This window comes from Macrobrachium rosenbergii, chromosome 49, assembly GCF_040412425.1.
Source record: "Macrobrachium rosenbergii isolate ZJJX-2024 chromosome 49, ASM4041242v1, whole genome shotgun sequence".
NCBI lineage: Eukaryota > Metazoa > Arthropoda > Malacostraca > Decapoda > Palaemonidae > Macrobrachium > Macrobrachium rosenbergii.
The window spans coordinates 10,220,347-10,234,796 of NC_089789.1; the positions used below are offsets into that span (position 1 = coordinate 10,220,347).

General features: G+C 33.1%; 1 protein-coding gene across 13 annotated transcripts in view; it reads right to left on the reverse strand.

Annotated features, from left to right (window-relative positions):
- Positions 1–14,450, reverse strand: part of LOC136832076 (serine-rich adhesin for platelets) — a 242,065-nt gene that overhangs the window by 37,547 nt on the left and 190,068 nt on the right. For 4 of the 13 annotated variants that reach the window (XM_067092706.1, XM_067092698.1, XM_067092693.1 and 1 more), the window contains exons 10-13: positions 11,501–11,524; positions 9,130–9,174; positions 3,573–3,783; positions 2,979–3,167 (exon numbers count right to left, since the gene is read on the reverse strand). In XM_067092706.1, the coding sequence (XP_066948807.1) occupies positions 2,979–3,167; positions 3,573–3,783; positions 9,130–9,174; positions 11,501–11,524 (469 nt within the window). The remainder of the gene's footprint in view (positions 1–2,978; positions 3,168–3,572; positions 3,784–9,129; positions 9,175–11,500; positions 11,525–14,450) is intronic. The other 9 variants (XM_067092697.1, XM_067092694.1, XM_067092705.1 and 6 more) reach the window with 4 other exon arrangements.

Genomic DNA, 14,450 nt, shown 5'->3' on the forward strand with positions numbered 1-14,450 from the left:
GCTTTTTCCATCCTGAGCCTGTCTTCAGGTCAGGCTGGGCATAAATCAACAGGATGTGCTACTACAAACTTGGTAACAAGAATCCCATCTTACTAAATTTTTAGTTGGTCATCTCTGTTGAGCATCTTAGTAATAAACCCTATTAAGGCAATGATCATATATTTCATTAATAACACAGCTTCCAAAAATACTGCACTATCAAACTGACTAAAAGACAAAATTTTCAAAATGTTTTGAAGTACCTTGAAAATGAGCAAGACCAAAAAATTTTATACCTGTACAAATAATTCCAAAGCAACTTGGAGATATAATTGATGAAAGGACACACACAAAAAAAAAATTTAAACAGAAAACTGTAACCAAAAAACTTCATGTTTTGGCTTTTATCATGCATGTACATTAAAGGCGTCATCGTCTAAATGTAAACTTGGCAATTGTGAATAGTGTTTGTATGTTAAAACATATACTGAAGATATCTTGACAAAACTGATACCTTGTTGTACTCCTTTGTAAAGGCAGGATGATATCTTTTACCATGCACTGAATTCTTACCAAACTATTCACATCATTCGGTATGCAAAACAACACACAACACATATATACAACACAAAACAATCACATGATGGCTAAGCCAATGCAGATAATTACTCCCTTACGATAGGTTATCAAATATTAGCCCTAACTTTCTAGGACAATCTGATGGTAGTGACTGATTCTGATGACACATACAAACATCTACTCCCCATTCCAGAAGTAAATCATTCTACAAAAAACCAGTAAAATGAAATGTGAAATCTAGTCTGAATCATACACAAACAATCAAGAGATCAAAATGCAACAACAAATCAGTACAATAAACCAAAAATGGATGTGAGGCAAATTGTGACCGAGCATCCACAACATGCAAAAGACCAACATTTTGATGCACACTGCAATAACATTTACTGACTTTATAATTGCTATTGTCTATGAAACATTTTCCACACAATGGACTATTCTAGATTTCTTAACACAAAAGAATTAAAAGTTAAACATCAAAATGGAAAATGTTGTAGTCTTTTGTTTCCAAAGAGAAAAATTTTTCTAAAAGAAAATATCTTTCAAATTTCTGTATTATCACACTTGTGACCTTTCACTCAAAATCTACTCAAGAATTCACAGGTTCAATATAATTTCATAATAAAGCTGCATATATTCACCAAGTTAATTATTTATTTTCTGGGCTCAGCTCTTCTGCAACATGTCACAATCGTCAACACTAGTATTGTGCATTCAGCATAACTCAGAGAAATCCAACTCATAACACTTCACTTCATGATGTTTCAGGATTGCTCAAGGCAAAAGAAACCCCCATATGATCCACATGACATCACTACCAAAACCTCAAACACCAAATTTTGGTTAGTAAATTTCCATCAATACAACTGTTCTGGTCAACTCTTTCTTTTAATATAAATTGTTGTGGCTGTGAAAATAATTCTGACCCCAACTAAGACATCAAAGTAATTCATAATAATAATAATAATAATAATAATAATAATAATAATAATAATAATAATAATAATATAGTAATAATAATAATACTGTAGTAATAAAAATAACGGCACTGCCCCATAGCCAGTATGAGGAGGAAAAGTACCTTTGAAAACAATCAACAAAATATTACAGCACAATGGGTGTGCATCTTTCAATATGAAGATGAAATAAGTCTACAAATAATATGGGTCTAATGCTAGTGAAAACTAAATATCAGATTCAAGGAATTAAATCTTGTTAGCAAAGAAACCAATTGTCAACAGTATTATCTAACAGAAATTTGTCTTAAGGTATGTACGCATTACAAAAACTGCTACCTGGAATTAAGCTAGTTCTTTTTTCTGATGTTTACAACATAACTATTGACATCTTTCTTCTATTATATTCCATAAGCCTTGTACTTCCAAATTACGTTTAGCGATGTCATCAGTCATGAAGAACAATTTGTAATTCACTCTTTCTCTAGAGCAAAAACTACAATGAAGCAATTACAATCATCTCTAAAATCTTAATACTAAACTAACTTAAAAATGAAATTTCTTACAGACAAGCCAATTTAATTTGTATCTTCTTAAGCTGTTATCATATTTGTTCATGTTAAATGAATTAACAAAAATTATCCATTCTTACCAAATTTTGAAAAAATTATAGATAATGTATTATAGATATTTCCTGGCAAGAATAGCATCTACAATAATGCATAGTACTCATTTAGGATTGCACACTTGTTTTATGGTTCTGCTAATCATGAAAATGCTTTTCAATAATCTTCCCAGTAAGGATGTACTGTACTGTCCTCAGTGCAACACCAATGGTGCACTGTAGACATTATTCAGGGATGCTTATAGTATCCATTTGGCCGTAATCTGCACCCACATTTTAGCTTTTAACTTTTCTTCCATTCTTCTATCTTTCTGTTCAACTTCTAACTAATTTAGTACAACTTTGGGTTTTCTCCCATTTCATCTTCATAACCTAATACTTCATGTCATTTATTTTCTGGATTTTCTGTCTTACTGTCCAAACCACTTCAACTTCCTCTTTTCACTGTATTAAGCACTGAATGGCAGATTAAACCCCAGTGCTTGGCTTTATAGCCTAAATTTCATTATCCCTTTTTCAAAAATCTTGAGAATAAACAGCCACTACAGTATACTTACACTACTATTACTAATTCACCTAAGAAACTAGGTGATAAAAAATATAAACTATTTACTAAAAATACAGTACAGTACAAAAGCTAGAGATGAGCATGATAAACACTGCTCAATTCCAAGTCACACTTAGTATACCCAGTTCTCATCTCGGCTCATGGAACAAGTTAATGAGCAACTTCAAATCAAACTAATTCTTGTAACCACTAATGAAACTCATGGAACAAGCTGCTGTAGACAACTTCAAACCTTAAATCCTAATAATCACTACCTGTAGGTTAAGCTTACCTGAGGCTCGGACATTGGCTGCCCTTTCCATGGAGACTGAACGGCCAACTGAAGGATCACGATCCAATGAAACGTCTCTTGCCCCTGGATCCATACTTTTGGATCGTACTTTGGATCGACTAAATCGTTTTTTTAGTGTACCAAAGAAAGAATCTCGTTTACGGCGATTACCTCTACTTCTACCACGTTCTGAAAGGGAAGCGACCAAACTTAATAAAATTGTGCAGGTAAAAACTTATGAAGGGTTTCACATGTATTAATTGATACATTTTGTTTACAGGTAAATTGTCTGAATTAGAAAAAAGTGTTTTTTTTTTTTCAAGTCTAAATCTCTGACTCTACTAGCCAGTACCTGTGTCATCCATCCTACAAATGACTGCTTAAAGAGACAGACCTTAATTCCAGGAAATGTGCTTTCTCCACATACATCCATTGGACTCCTTCAACTGTACCACAAACTTCTTCATGTAGAGAAAGGTCAAAATAAAACAACAAATATATATACAGTACACCTAAAATATACACGTGCTTAGCATCAACACAACAAATGCCTAAGCAGAAAGGAAGAAAAACAGAAGAAGGGAATTTTCTTACCATCTAAATCAGAGGGATCTAATGATTCGGTATTCGTTGTAGTAGTGGTGCTGGCAGTGGTGGTAGTGGTTGAGGGAGCAATTACACTGTTGGTAACAGCTGTACTCTGGGTTATGCTCGTAGTGACTGTCGTGGTGGTTGTGGTGGCTGTTGTCGTCAGAGCAGTTAAATCCTCAACAGGTATTTCATTGTACCCGTCCTCCTCACCCGGCTGTTGAGAATATTCCGTGACAGAATATATTCTATAAATCTTAATAGCCATTAGGTCCATCATACAAGCACATCTCACAATGGAATCTTCTGCTAACCTACCAGCTATAAGATTCATTATACAAATAAATCCCATGGTAAAATGCAAGTGCTGTGCAACTATAAAATAAGTTTGACATCAAAACGTATAAAGATTAACAAATGATCTCTTTAACTATCTTGGTTAACATTCAACTTAGTCAATCCACCCTACCCATCTGATACTGTATTATTATTATTATTATTATTATATTATTATTATTATACAGCATCAGCAAATGCTGTTCATCCTCCAATTTACTGGCCTGTAATAGCAACTTTGGCCCTACTGAAATAAACTTTAAGGGGTTTATACACAAGTTTACAAGAACTAAAGTATATGGTCTGATAAATTCTTAGTTCTCTAAGCTTAACAAAACTAATGAAACTTGGTCAACTGAAATACCTCTACTACTGATCACAATTCAGCGACTGACTGACGATACATTTGCTTAAAGAAGAAAAGGTGATAAAAAAATAAGAAACTTTAAGCAGCATTCAATTGTAAAAGTAACAGGCTAATATCAGATTACTGTAAGGCCTTACATTTTACAGCTGAAGAAAAAAAATTAAACCAAATGGAAGTGCATTAATTCTGGATCAAATAATAAAACCTTTCTCAAAATTTACAAGATGTTACCATGCATCTTTTCAAAGTTCTACATTAGCTCAGATTTCTACACTATCCCAAAAATGACAGTAAAGTACTAATGACTATGCAAATACAGGATTTCTCCTCATACCAAAATAATTGATGGTGGCATCCACAATGACATTTACCAAAACTTGAAACTTTCTCCTAAACCCAGACAAGCAAATACAGTTCCATATTACAATATATATATATATATATATATATATATATATATATATATATATATATATATATATATATATATATATATATATATATATATATATATATATACTATATATACAGTATATATATATATATATATATATATATATATATATATATATATATATATATATATACATATATACACACACACATTAAGAATTCCTCCTATCTAATATCTAAAATAATGATAATCATAAGAATGATACAGATTGACTTTAAAGATGTTGCAGACTGATAACAAGGATACAGTATAGACAAAAGTGTTATAAGAAAGCATAAAGCAAATTCAGGAGATACAGGGAAGTGTCAGCATAGCTAGAACAATAGCATTTCAATTCAAGCAGGTGCTTGTCATGTGCTAGCATGAGCATTAAAAAAACCAGATTTAAATGTAAGCGGAGCTTCAAAAGATACAATTGCATTGAGAATACAGTTACAGTACTACAGAGCCTTACATGAACAGCTGCTACACCCAATTACAATATGGATCTCCTTTCACTAAAATGTGCTCTCCAGTCAATGCAGCAGAAAACTGTTTCTATCTAAGATGGGCAAGAGCAGTCAATAGTGCTATCTCTCCCACTGGGAGCTTCAGATGCATAATCATTCTCATAGCCCTAGAAACTATCATTACTGTAAGCCAGTCATTTATAAAAGAAAAAAAAAAAAAGAATTCTACGGAAACACTAAATTAGAATCCTAAGACTTTGATAAAATTCGTTATGTAGGTTATTTTCAGTAACAAGTCCAAAATGATTCTACCATGTCTCACAGATATAAACCCCTGCAGTATTTAAGACTTAAACCATAATGTCTGATTCATTGTGGTAAACAGCTAAATTGCAATGTATATTAAGTAGAGCAACAGTTTAAAGGTGGGTGAGGCATCCACAGACATGGAATCTAGTCTTCTGTCTGAGACCTAGAGATATGTGCCAATCATGGGGAAGAGGAAGAGCAGAGGAAGATAGTACTGTACAGAGCTGAGTCTTGTATCCAAATTCTTCTATCAGGCAGCTGTCAGTTATCCAGAAGTAATCAGGGAAAAAGATAAAAAATTACATGAATTTAAAATTCTCACCAAGTTTCTTCCCTCCCCAACTCAGTTACAACTTTGCTGTTCTAAGATGAAGACAACCATGATTGTTTGAGCATGCATGCATCAGTGTATGAACACTGTTTGGGACTCAAATCCCATGAGTAAGGTATAACTGCTACATCAAGCCACAATATTGAGCCAAAACTCTTTGACCTGTCATTTTTTATTTTTCAAAACTTGGATACTGTACTCATATAAAATATGCTAAGAATGTTGTACATTATTGCATTCCTTTCAATATATGAGGAACTTTAACAGTAAAACTAACATATAGATGAAGGGTTAATCTTTACCATACTTTCTCTTCGTAACATTTGTATACAGTATATCTGAACTCTTCAAAATGCCCTGAATGTTATAATATTCTATGAAATATAGAGTACGGAACTGCAATGGATGTTCCATGCTTTCAAGTTCACTTGTGTCTCAGTATTTCAAAAAAATATCTTCTCTGGCATTTGATTTTGCATGAAAACTTACGTACATGGGTGAGGCAGCAGCAAGAAAGGTTTTCTGGCCAACCCTCATGGTAATTCTCCAGGGTTTAATCTAAAAGATAGATATTTTAATGAAGTTGAACACTGTATACATACATATATATATTCAAAAAATTTCTGACTCTCAGTGGGATTGAACTCCAGTCTTTCAAAGGAGAAGTCAGGGTGTTACCAATTCACCCAAACAGGTCATAAAAGAAGTTGGATACTAAGTACTCCATACCTGTGGGTTTTCCTGGGCAGGCTGCCACCTAACATACCAGCAAATTTTATCCAACTTCCCAACCTAACAGCAAGTCAATCTGTAGCATTTAATTTGAATTACCCCTTCACAGTGAGTATGACAGAAATAATGAACACATGACAACATGTTTCACAGGAATAAATTTCCAACTCACATTGGGACCAAAACCTGGTCTTTCAATTGAGAGGTCATACATACATGACTGTAGAGGGTTTGTAATTTGTATGATGACCATGTACATATTTGTAAACAATGAATGTGTTTCATGGATACATACTCCTTACTTGTTCTAGGAATTCCTTGTTTACATCATCCCCTCTACTGTACTTCAAAGAAAAAGCCAAGAAGTAAGATGCCTCACCCACACTATAACAATTGCTCTGCTCATTTCAACATCTACTCAATACTTTGTTTATTTACCCTAAATGGTATTAAAGCATTTGTAAGCAACTTCTATCTGTGAAACATCAAAATAAAAAAAAGAAAACTTGCATTTTTCAATAAAGTATATGCCTTTATACACCACTTTTACAGAAGCCTAACAACTCAGTAATATTAAAAACTTTGCATTTTCCCTTAAAGATAGCTTTGCATTGCAATGACAGAAGACACTGTAACAACAGTCTGCAAAAAATAATAAATAGAAAAGATAAAAGTTCTGAAACCTGTTTCTACACTGAAAGAAAAGTAAAGGTGAAGCTTTAAGACTGAAAAAACAAGTTTATGAATTAGGAGTCTGGGATGTTCTAATAGTGTTTGCCAAAATGCACTTCATCTCAGAATGAAAAAATTAATCAAAATTTGGCTAGATATTTTGAATTTCCTTGTGCATTAATTAAAAAAAATTAGAAAAACAGAAAGCAAAAGCATGAAAATTGATGAACCAAATAAAACTGGCACTGAATTATCAAGCATGATAAATCGAACACGAATTATGCTATTATTCAACAATGTATTACTGCATTTGAAATCACGAAATGAATTCTTCACTATTTTACCAAACTGACTTTCCCATCTTTTCTCAACTTCAGACACTGAGAGAAAAGAAATGGAAAACGTCCTGCTGTTCCACATATACAGTGCATTAATCCTGTTCATGTGCTCAGTTCTTTGACTATATTAAAAGCATATTTGCTTTCAAGGTAAAATTTATAAAGAATGGTAAAGTTAAAAGAGTTCACTCTATAATTTTTACACCAACCAATCTCCTAAATACCTATGTCAATTGAATTGTAATAATTCAATTCTAAGGCCATCCTAAACAAGAAATAACATTAATAGGTACACTGTACTTCAAATTGTACTGTAATATTTACCATGACCATTCTCTTATGCATATTGATTTACAAGTACTGTACAGTACTAATGACACTTACTTGGTATTTCTGAAGTTAGTTTCATTGAAATAGCCTGTGAACTGATGTACTATTCACATTAACTTTGTATTTCATAAATAGCCTGTGAACTGATGTACTATTCACATTAACTTTGTATTTCATAAATAAAGGATCAAAAGTGAAGTTTCCAGCACCAATGCCATAACTGACACACTACATATATGGCTTGTCTAACAGCAAGATCTGACAACTGAGGATCAAGGACTTTCACACCACAGTATATGGAAAGACTTGCTATCTTCAGGGGCAATTTTCAATTAAGCTACGCTGGTCTCTGTTTTTCCCTCTCACAATGATGCCATTTCCTGGATCATTTATAGGAGAAAGGTCTGAAGGGGGCTCATTTCCAATAAGATTAAAATGATTTTCAAGTAAAGTACTTAGAAGAAAGGACTTGATGTTATTTACCTCTTCATCTGGCCAATGATTAGTTCACAATCTGACAAATGTCTTTTTGGTCTCTTGTAGCAAATGTTTAATTTTTAGAATTTTCTTCTGTAATGGCTTATATGTTATTTTCAGTTAGTGAAAAATATAACTATTTCAGCTGCTCAGCTTCCCAATACCTTACGTAATTTATTTCCTACAGGCTGACTGCCTTTATGGATTATAACAGAGACCCCTCTTATTTTTGTGTAAGGCATAAAAGAGTAATGGGTAGCACAGCTCTGCTCCACACTCAAGATTCCTCTTGGCATTAATTTTCCCAGCACTCCATCCATGGTAAGTATTAATGTACCCAAAGTCATTTGCTCATTTACAACTTAGGTTGAATATGTAATTATGAATTTATTAAAAAAAACTTTTATGTGCTTACCTTTCTCCTTACATACACACACACACACATAATACATGCTACAACTAAAAATTCTTCAATTTCATACCTCAAGAGAGTGTTCTCAATTGTATTCCTATTCAAAAACCCTTAATTTCTCATTACCTTCCATTCTCATATCATAAATACCACATATTCTCCAGAATTCATTCTCTTGTCTCAAACTTTGCCTAAATTTTTTGGACCGGTGTCCCTTACTGATTCTTCTTCTGCTGGCATCCCAAACTCCCAACTCACATATGATGTGTCAAAACATCAAAAGTGCAATTAGATAAAAGGTGCAAGAGAGAGGCATGTGCAACTGAGGCTAATATCAAATCATTCATCAAAAATACCTGTACCATTAGTTCCTTGTATTCACCACTAGGAGCTCGCTGGACCTGTATGCAACAACACCCCAGGAGGGAGAGATGGACTATTATTGCTAGTCTGACTAATTTATGTACAGTACATTTATTTGGAAACACTAAAGAACAAGGTAGGGATAGTTATTGTACATTCAACACTAAAGGAAGTTTGGCTAACACTATTTTCAAAAGCTATACACTTCTTGGAAACTATTAGGCAATATCTACAAAACATACTGAAGTGCACCTATTTCAATGATAAAGTTTTATAGCGTGTGACGTGATTTCAAATAACAATACTGTAAAGCCCTTGAGGTTTTACTTGAATTGCCCAGAGTACAAAACCATACCAATGCTTGCCAGTTAACTGAGCAGTCCAGAAATTTTAATAATTGCATCTTATTATAATACAAGATGAACTGAGAGAATTTAGCTTTGTCCATGATCTTTCAGATTTTGAAATGATGAAATTAGTACTAAATACTATGTGAAAATGTTATTGCAATAATAATAATGAAATTATAGCTGCCCAAATTGATATGTAATTATTTTAAAAAAATTCCCTTGTGTGTTCTCTTTACACTTTTGCGAATATGAAAAGTGTTAGCAAGAATATAAAAACCAATTTCTTCTTTAACCCTTGTTTAACACACCCAAATCACCCATACAAAATCCCTGAGAGACATAATATCAGGAAAGGAATTTAATCAACCCCTTTAGACCCTACAATTAATTCATAAAAACATACATAAGTAATTTTTAACTTTCTCTAAAAGCTACTTTAATAATACAAACTGACACGTTTCATTCTGTTGGACCAGGAATTATCCACTGACGTGGAACATGGTTGTCCTGCTTAAGATCATGAGCTATTATCCCACAACTAAGCTAACATACCTTACATGGTTTAAGTAGAGAGAATTTCGTTACTTCTACAAAATCTTCCTGGTCTCAAGACATTATTACATAATTTGCTTAAGAAGTGTAAGATGATCACATTAGCAAAGAAAGGGATACTGTATTATTAAAGTTGTAATATAATCAGCCTTTCTGAATGATCAACCCTTAGATGTCCAACGGCCTACAGGTGATATGCACATTTATCCTTCTTAACCTTAACTAAAGGTGAAAAAGATGGGTGCTATAAGAATTCTGTATATCATTATAGTTTTTAGAGAACTTGGAATTACACAAATCATTTTCTCACTAAATATCAACTTCTCAAAAAAAAGTCTTTTTGGTACTTCGAATTCATTTACCTTTATATACTGTATATACAGTTCATTCAAGTTCACTTTGCATTTTTTCAAACTAAAGTTTGTGTCACTGCAATGAAAGTGCAAAATGCTGCTACTAATTAGGGTGTCAAATAAATTTGGTTCTTTAACTCTACTGTAAAAATGGAATGTCCTCCACATGGTAACACAAAATTATGTTTAAGCAACAAGTTCCTCCTCTTTTTACATTATGTTTAAGCAACAATTACCTCCCCTTTTTACAATATGTTTATGCAACAAGTACTTCCTCTCATTACATTATGTTTATGCAACAATACTTCCTCGTTTTGCAGTAAGCTAAAAATAAGGTGGAAGAATGACACTTGAGGCATCTTTTTATCAAATTCAGTGAAAGATATCAAACAAATAACAAAAATTTCCAAATAATAACTGACCCTCTAAATATTTTCAGGGTTATTCAAGCACTATATTTACGTCTTGGTTTCCACACATATTTGAGTCAACACTGGTCATAGAATATGTCGGCCTTTCTTGAAGAATTACTTATTAACCTACTAAAACCTTCCAATAGTGTGAAGAATAATTTCTAATTTTATACATATCAAAGGATTGTTTATATACAACTATCCCTGGGTTATAAATTTGAAAAGAATTTTGAGGCACTCAACTGTAGACATAAAGTAAAAAGAATAAGTCTAAGTATCACCCTATTCTTTTTCAAACAATCCATTACTTTCTTTGACCTGCTATTTATTTTCTTGTCCTTAATTAATAAAAAAAACATTCATAACAATCTGGGTAGCTATAAAGCCAAAAACATGCCACAAATTAGGACTAACACAGGTATAACTTTCAAAAGGTATGTGCACCATTTAATCAATACTCGACAAAGGCCAAATTACCATGAAAGGCTAAATACAGTACTGCATTGCAAAAATATTTGTTTCGAATGATCAACTTATTTACTTTACAAACAGTAAATATACTCTCATCCCAACAAATTACAATTTACTTTGAACTACTCTTCAGATTGATAAAGCTCTAGGGGATGAAGCTATATATGAAGCTATATGTGAACATTAAGATACTGTACAGTATTTGAAACTACTAAAATGTCTTACCTGTATCACTCTCTTGGTCATTTCCTTGAGAGCAATATAAATGAAAACATAAACACATTAAGTTTTTAGTTTTATGGCTTGGAAGGGGATATGCACATCAATACATTGTACACCATTAAAGCTGAATCACTGCAAACATATTTAAAAAGCATTATCATTTCTAGCCTCTAATGCTAAAGGTAAAATATCACAATCACAAAAAATAAGTGAAAGGCATGGGTTAAAGGGCAATAGGAAAGTATTTCATATCGTTTACTTATGTCAAAGTAAATGATTTAATCAAACAAAACTGTCTCGGGTATCATGCACACATTTTTTCACATGCTCTAGCAGTTTTGAATACTAAATGATGGAGATACACATTTATAGTTTGATTTCCTGTGTACCAAAAGCAATGGTCTGTTTTCTGTTCTATTAAACAGTAATATATTTTAACTACAAAGAGATAATCCAGTAACTTCAAGCTAGCTTCATTTTGCACATCCGATACTGTACATGCCTTAACATTATGCAGTACAATCAATACTACCCTAGTCAAAGACTCATTGCTTAATTTTACAAAAAGATACTAAACTTTGTGATGCCTGCCATGTGTCAAAAATGTTTCTAATTCATTATCCTTTCAGCACAGATATATATCCTTCTCAGCTTTACAACAGTAAATTATAATTAATCCTTGCCTCAGGTATGACTATTAGACAAATCATATGTCAAGGGCACACTGACCAGCCTCAGTGCGCCAAACTGCCTATATCAAGCTAATGGTTAAAACGGCATCCAGTTTTCTTCCTGGCCACTTCCCTACCCTATAATAGGTACATTGTATAAAATTTCAAAGACAATTTTACACATTCATATGACACATTAATAATAAATGAAAAACTGAAAAAAAAGTTCATAATTTATTAAGTGACAATTTCATCAATTTGATCAACTGGCCTAAGAGATTTCTCTCATATAAGAAATAAGAAAAAGATGCTCATGCTTCACATACACTAATTCTAGAATGGCAGTTCTTGACTCAACACAGACTGATAAATTTTGCAAATGGCTGTACCTTTTAAAAGAGGCAATAGTGTTCCTGAAGACTAATATTACAGTGTTCTGGCTAACAGATTCAAGGACGTTTTGGTTTGTAACCAATGTACAGTATTCTGGGAACTTGTTGCTATAGTTAAGTTCATGTTGTGCAACTTATATTTTGGATTTATGAGGTGTTTAAAAGATGTTTTCTTTAAGATGGATACCATGACAAACCAGGATGTAAAAATAACCATGCCTAGACAGAAATGCTCCTGGTAGGAATAGTGTAAAAAAAACTAAGCCCAACTTAGCTGAAAAAACGTAGGCAGGAACAAAGGCTATCCTTAGCAGAAACTTTGCTGATTTTTAAATATATTGGTACATGATATGGAAGAGAAATACCGTCTAACAAATCACTCTTAATATGCAGTATAACTAAAGGGAAGTACAGTCCAGTTACCCTACAATACAGTTTTATACCCTATATGCATATAAGTATGAAATCAGCACTTAATGACAAAGAAAATACTTTCAAAATTAAATATTCTTTTTTAATTTTAAATTGTGGAGCCAGGGAAGCTCACCAAGCAAAGAAAGGACAAGGCTGACCATGTGACAAGATAACATCACTAATGGAAAAAAATGGTAGCTCATATAGACTGAGATGGTCAAACCACACAGTATTTTTTTACTGAAATGGAACTCACAAGTATGTTTGGAAAGCTTGATAATTACTATGGTTACAGTAAAATACCAATAATAGCCCATACACATGAAACATATGTTATAATATGAGCTCCTTGAGTGAAGCTGATAGTACAAGCCTCCAATCTCTTATCTATCTTAATTTTAGTGTTCATTTCTAATACAGTACTGTAATTTTTTATTTATTAACAATACTTTACAGCCATATTGTGATTTATATGACATCATAAGGGAATTTCATCATCACTGCACAGTCCAAAACAAATACAGTAGTAGTCTAATTGAACTTATGCAATCATACAGAATGTCTCTCCATTTACTAAACCAACTATGCCTGCCTCTCTCTCTCTCTCTCACCACACACACACACACACACAATGTTTATACAATAATGAACTAGTATAGGTTGAAGGCTACTGAAGACATTTTACAATAAAGTTAGATATGCGGGACAATAGTAGGGTAAGCATACGAATTGTACTGCATACAACTAACGTTGTTGGAGATGATTATGGGGTGGCATTGACAATGGAGGATACCAATTACATATAACAACAATGCTGGGTGTAGCTCTACTCCATGCAAATTTTAATCTAAAATTTAATTATCATATTTTTGCTTTATTCTTTACTTACTCTATACAACTTATGAAACCCTATACAGTAATACTTTCAATAATTTACACAAAACATTACACTAAACCTACTCTTGTGTATACACTATCATCTCCCTCCTATATTCTTCTCAACTACTACTCCATCACCACTCCACTTTTAGTGGGGTAGTCTTATATGGTGAGTACAGTATGCCTCAAACCCTACATTTAAAGTAGGATATTTGGAGGCTATCTTCTACACTCCAGTTACCTAATATACAGACACAGCCTAGTTCTGGCTGGGATTATCATCTGATGTTAAAATAATTATGCATTAAGTGTTCCCTCAGACTCTGTGCAGGTCTTTCTGGTGCCCACGGCTAGATGCTCTACCCTACATTGTATTTTGGCATCAGTTCCTTTTACTGACCCAGGTGTAAATTACTGGCTACATGCAGACCCTACTGTGTCAATCACATTAACTGTCACCACAGTTATCCAGGATTCTTTCAAAGGCAAATAAACTCAATTTTGAGCACAATCACAGTTCAAATGGTCACCTCTCTGTCTTTACCTCTGTTTGTATACAAAAGCAATGCATGGGTACCCGCACTGACAACATGGCCA